The sequence below is a fragment of the Morus notabilis genome, unplaced genomic scaffold, assembly GCF_000414095.1.
Source record: "Morus notabilis unplaced genomic scaffold, ASM41409v2 Scaffold2035, whole genome shotgun sequence".
Taxonomy (NCBI): Eukaryota; Viridiplantae; Streptophyta; class Magnoliopsida; order Rosales; family Moraceae; genus Morus; species Morus notabilis.
The window spans coordinates 353,355-359,620 of NW_010360448.1; the positions used below are offsets into that span (position 1 = coordinate 353,355).

The window sequence follows — 6,266 nt, forward strand, 5'->3', positions numbered from 1 at the left end:
ATTATAAGTGATCCTTTAGATCCTAGATTTGACCTTATGCTTCTATATGGTGAATCTGTTGAAAAATATACCAAAGTAATCAAAACAATATTTATTTTGTTTCTAATCTTAGATATATAATTACATATGCATGTGTAGTCGTATTCAGCTGTGTATTAAAACATGTACAAAGTATTTTATAACCAATTTACAAATACTAGATCATCTGATTTATTACGAGTTCGGTTGATAATTAAGAAATCACTAAAGTTTAAACAGAACTTTGGACCAACAAACGGAGAGAATATAAGTTGCTTGCTCAAATCTTTGTTCGATTGTTCCGATCAATTACAAATGAGGAAATGCATGAATATGTAACATATCCTAAAGATTGAGTAATGGGAAATGATTTTCTTTTTTTCTTTAATAAGGTAATGTTTATTTCACTTATTTGAGTTTAGAATTTGAATTTTATTACAGTAAAAATTTCTCAAAAACAGCTACATTTAATTTTTTATTACAGTAAAAAATTCTCACATAAAATTACATCTCAACTTAAATTAAAAACTCGAATCAACAAATTAAACGGCTCTAATATTTATATAGAATGAAAAAAGTGAGCCTTGTTTAGCAATGATATTGTCCCTTAGCCGCAGTTTGTTGTCCTTTGTTCCGATCCAACCATGTCAATGACAAATTCACCCTTACTAGCTCCATATTTAATGATTGTTACATGATCATTGCTAAAGAAGCTAAAGTCCAACATCCAAGACAGAGAAAAAAAAAAAAAAAAACAAAACGACAAAAAAAAAAGTGTTCAATTTTCAGCCTTTGAGGACATAATGGACATTTTGAAAAACATAAAGAACAATTTTGACCAACAAGGAAGAGATATTAGCGAAAGTAACTAAAGAAAACGCTCTCCCACGGAAGACTCCACTTTAATTTGCTTTGTAAAAGCATTGCTTAGCTAGGAACTCATTTTCAGGCAACAAGAGTGGAAGAAACCAAACAAAAACAAACAAACAAACACAAAAAGAAAATGCCATGTTCGAGAGAAGAAGCTCTCGTTAGGCTCTTCCACAATGCCTCAAGCCTTTTCCAACTCCTCTTCCTCTTCTCTTCTCTCTCCTTCATTTTCCTTTTCAACTTCTTCCACTTTGTTGGTCGCAATCCAATATTTCCAAGGCACTACCATATGATATTGTCATTAACAACATTTTACTATATTATAATTTCATATAAACTTTGTAAAAAAAAAATAACTCTTTTTTTTTTTGCGTTCGCTTTTCAGGAGCCAAAATGGATATGACTACAACATGTTTTCGGACGAGGAAGAAGAGGAAGAGGGAGAGGAAGAAGTACAGGAAAGAAGCTTTGACGACCATTTGGTGGCAGACATCATTCGAGGAGGCGAAGCGTTGCTGTTCTTACCAAACGGCGTCGGTTTCGTTCAAAGCGAAACCGACCAAAATCTCAGCTCGGATCAGGAGTTCGTAAGCCCGCACGAGAGCGTCGCCGAAGATGATCCAAATTACGCCACTGAACTCTTGTCCATGCATGACACTGACCTCAGCGACTCGGAATCTGACTACAACGACGGTAATCATGATCGCGATGATACCGTACTACAAGAAATCCCGGCGAGAAGAGATTCAGATTCGCTTCACAATAATCGTGTCTCAAACAACGAAGGATGGCCCACATCGCCCATCATAACTATAGACTTACGGAATCATGATTTGGTCATGGACGGTGAAAAAATGATCTGTGACGGTACTATATATATATACTTACATCATGTACAGCTTGTATATATCTAATAAAATTGTTACAATATATAGCTATAGTCACATGCTGTACTTTGCATATGCATATAATTGTACATATTCATGCGTTACATAATTAATATCTTATCAGTAATTAATATTGTTTATGTTGTTGCAGAATATGTTTATGATAAGATTAACAGTGAGACCAAGATGGACACAAATTTCTCCGGGGATGAGAAGTTTATTAGTTTTGCTCCGACCCAGTTGGAGACAAAGAAGTTTCTAGCGAAAGAGAAAGACATTATTTATCATGAAGAAGAGGAAGTGTTTGGGGATTCTTGTACGGTTGGATCAACTTCTAAGAGCTCCTCTGAATGGCGAAGCTCAATTAATTATAGAGATTCCGGGACTGATCAAGATCCATTTTCTTCTTCATCAAGGAGGAGTTGCCCCAAGTGGGAGTCTTACACTGTTTTTCAGAAATATGATGAAGAAATGATGTTCCTAGATAGAATTAGTGCTCAAAAGCTCCATGAAACAGGTCAGAATAATTTATATATTATATTAAGTAAATGACAGAGAAGATATAACTGATATAAAACTGACCCAAAATTTTTTTTTCATTAAAATCATTTTTGCCAGATATCTGTAAATTTTTAATCATGTCAGGAGTAAACTACGTAGTCTATTGTAGAGTTGACGTGTATGTATATGATACTAATGTTATTTATTTATTTTCTTACTCTAAATTTTTTTTTAATTTACGACGAGAATGTCAGAATCGCTAAGATCAATAAAAGTCTCTCCAAGATCAGTTTCGGAGAGGATTGTCCACAAGTTCGCTACGGCGAACAAAACGCCAAAGGAGATTCGGCGGAACCCTTATCACGAATTGGAGGCTGCTTATGCGGCTCAAATCTGCTTGACTTGGGAAGCTCTTAATTGGAATTACAAGAAGTTTCAACAGAAGAAAGCTTTACATGGTGATTTTGAACCTGGTTGTCCAGGCCAAATTGCGCAGCAATTTCAGCAGTTTCAAGTCCTTCTACAAAGGTACGTAGAGAATGAGCCCTATGAGCAGGGGAGAAGACCTGAAATTTATGCAAGGATGAGACTTTTGGCACCAAAGTTGCTTCAAGTTCCCGAATACCGAGGTATTCTTCAAAAACAAAATCAATCTCTTTTACTACTTTAAGCCGGATTTGAGTTTTTAATTCGAATTGAGATATGACTTTACGTGAAAACTTTTTACTGTAGTAAAAAAGTTAGATATGATTGTAGCAAAATTCGAATCAGTGAAATCAACGGAGCCTTAATCTATACCAGATTGGCTTGACCATCAATAACATTTATACATTACAAAAAATTAAAACTGTCACTTTATTATAATTTGTAATCGTCACCCTATTATATAACTGATATTACTATTGTACGACTATCATATTAAATTAGTATCATAAAAAAATCACCGTGCTTTCGGGATACTAATGAGTGCCGGTCTAACTGGAATATTCTAACGATTCCTAATGTCAATTTTCTTCTTCTGTGAGTTAAAAAAGAAAAAAGGAACCAAAAAAAAAAAAAGTTCACCATGTTTTTAGTATTAATATAAAGTTGTAGTACCTCTTATTTGTAAAATTTTTTGGGTTTGAATGGCATGGAAAAAAAAAACTGCACTAAATATAGAACAAATTCTTGAAAAAAGGTTGCTATCATAGTCTATATTTGTAAAAGGTTGTTATAGTCCTAAAGTTAATGGTTATTTTATATATTCCTTTTGAAAGATTTAGAAGATGATCAAAGGGAAGACGGTTTGGGCTCAAGGATTTCTTCACCTGATTTTCTTATCATAATGGAAGATTGTATCCATACTTTCATGAATTTTCTCAAGGCTGATAAGGAAAATCCCTGCAAATTTATATCATCTTTGTTTAAAAGAAAACGAAGAGGTTCAGTAGATCCAACACTTCTTCATCTCATGAAGAAAGTCAATCAAAAAGTAAGTCTATTATAATTTTTTTTTTTGTTTTCTCTTTTCTACTTTAATTAGAAGTATTCTAGTTTATTATTTTATCTAATTAACTCATTATAATTTCCCTTCCGTTCTATCTACAGAAGAAGATAAAGCTTAAAGATCTTCGCCGGGCCCAAAAATGCTTGAGAAGAAGAAAATTGAAATTGGATGATGGGATGGAAATAGTGATGGGTTTAATAGATCTAAAGGTGGTTTCTAGGGTTTTGAGGATGAAAGAGCTGAATGAAGAACAAATGCATTGGTGTGAAGAAAAAATGAGCAAAGTGAGAATTTTGGATGGGAAACTTCAAAGAGATTCCTCGCCACTTTTTTTCCCTGCACACTGACCCACAAGAGAATCTTGCTTGGCAATGACTAGATATATCATGAATGTTGCAAAAGCTCATTGACTGCACAAAAATGAATATCCTCAGGCCCTCTTTTGTAAATAGAATTATCGAAGAAAATTTGCGGAGTGGGGCCTACAAATCAAAGTAATTACATGTGGGGGGTGACATGGATTTTGGGAGATAGGGAATCCAATATTAAAGAATAGGAGGGGAAAAGATGGTATTGGTTGGTGTGTAATGTGATTCGTGAATATTGAAAGTGAAAGGACCGGAGACAAAGCAAAGAATAGATCAGGCAATACCAACTTTAACTTTAATTTTTACAGCTTTTTTTTTTTTTTTTTTCCTCTCTTTAATTAGGGTTTAATGTTTATCTACGAGGATGAGCTAGCAAGGCTGCTACACATGCATAAATTATGGAATAAAAAGGTAGCACATGGTACACTAAAGGGGTACGTACGTAGGATAGAATTATATAGGGCCCCACTTGGTTTCGGGGGGAAAAGGAGGAAATAAGATGCAGAAATAAATGTTTTTTTTTTTTTTTTTTTTTTTTTTTTAAATGGGAGAGTGTAAGCTTTTTAATGCTTCTTCAAAAAGTTGATCTTGCAGTTGGGCAACCACATAAATGTAAGTTTCTTTTTTTTTATTAATTATTTGTTGCAATGACTGAAAATAAATACACAGATTATTCTGTTTTTCTTTTCATCAAAAAAAAAATTTTTCTGTGCTTGAAATTATTTGTCTTATAGATGTGTGTAAAAAACACATTATAGGTCCGTTTAATTTCGTAGAGCTTTTTCCTTTGCTATAAAACAGTAGAATGAAAGATAGAAAAAAAATCACATTTAAAAATTACAATAGTAGAATAACAAAGTGTGACTTTTCATCAAGTGTTTATTACAACCATATTTTTTAAAGATTTTAGTAAGTAATTGATTTTAAGATTTTGTAATAAGCAAGCATTTTTTATATCTTTTGGTTTTTCTGGCAAATTTTTTTAAAAAAATACTATTTTAAGGATTGACTTCTGAAGGAGGAGTTTTGGCTTATCCTTTTCCCTTCAATATTTCCTATGAATGGTTACTAATGTTCGGCCTCGTTCAGTTCGCTGATTCGAGTTAAGATGTGACTTTATGTGAGGGTTTTTAACTGTAGTAAAAAAGTTAGATGTGACTGTTTCTGAGAGTTTTTAACCATAGCAAAATTGAAATTGAAAACTCGAATCGGTGAAATGAATGAGGCATTCTTTTTCTTCTTGAGTCTTGTAACTCTTATTTCCCTTTCTTATTGTTTAATAAATTTGAGTTAGGTGTTTAGTGTGGGAAGAGTCATGAACTGTTATTAGGTGCCAATTTAATTGGGATGTCCTAAATTTTTTTTTATACTAATTCTTCTTTCTCATCATTAAAAATAATATTAACATATACGTTAATAAAATAAACTATCACATAAAAAAATAATTTAGTGATCCTTACTATATTACAATATGATAAATTTAGATACAACCCACACGATAGCTTGCCATACTTCATTCTCCCCTTTTCTTTATTCGTGCCAATTTTAATTAAAAGAGGTCTCGCTATATATTTCGGATATTATGGTCGTTGATTCTGTTGATTCGACTAATAAATCTCATATTTTCCTTTCAAAGGAAAAAAAAAAGAAAAAGAAAAACGAAAAGGATACAGTATCATACATACATAGTAATTTCATCTATTCTGGAATAACAATTGCCAATAAGCATTATTGAAGCTTATCATCAACAATTTGCGGTCTATTTCTATACTAGTGGTATATGATCATGTTAAATTATGGAGTTTAAGGCATTGTTTATTTCACCGATTTGAGTTTTGCTATAGTAAAAAGCTCTCAGAAACAGTCACATCTATTTTTTTTTATTTTTTTTTTTTTTTGCTACAGTAAAAAACTCTCACATAAAATCACATCTCAATTCGAATCAGCGAACTAAACGGGCTGTAAATAAGCCGAATGATTATTGACTTACATACAAATAGTACATTGATCAACCTTTATGGTAAGGTGTCCTGCACCTATTCTGATAGTGCGAGGGTGAAAGACCTCAGATTATTTCATTAAGGGTACACTTTAAATTTGGTTGTCCTAGTTTTTCTTTATAAAAAGAGAAGC

General features: G+C 32.7%; 1 protein-coding gene across 1 annotated transcript; it reads left to right on the top strand.

Annotated features, from left to right (window-relative positions):
* The first annotated feature begins 991 nt into the window (after positions 1–991).
* LOC21402877 lies at positions 992–4,648 on the top strand. Its single transcript, XM_024164522.1, has 6 exons — positions 992–1,167; positions 1,274–1,755; positions 1,927–2,292; positions 2,531–2,905; positions 3,536–3,750; positions 3,867–4,648. The coding sequence occupies exons 1-6, from the start codon at positions 1,022–1,024 to the stop codon at positions 4,110–4,112; spliced, it is 1,830 nt and encodes a 609-aa protein (XP_024020290.1). The 5' UTR covers positions 992–1,021; the 3' UTR covers positions 4,113–4,648.
* The last annotated feature ends 1,618 nt before the right edge of the window (positions 4,649–6,266 follow it).

Excerpts from the sequence above, each read along its gene's own strand:
- LOC21402877 (XM_024164522.1), top strand. The coding sequence starts at position 1,022 with ATGCCATGTTCGAGAGAAGAAGCTCTCGTTAGGCTCTTCCACAATGCC. Across the intron at positions 1,168-1,273 it reads CGCAATCCAATATTTCCAAG|GAGCCAAAATGGATATGACT; the intron begins GCACTACCATAT and ends TTCGCTTTTCAG. Across the intron at positions 2,293-2,530 it reads TCAAAAGCTCCATGAAACAG|AATCGCTAAGATCAATAAAA; the intron begins GTCAGAATAATT and ends CGAGAATGTCAG.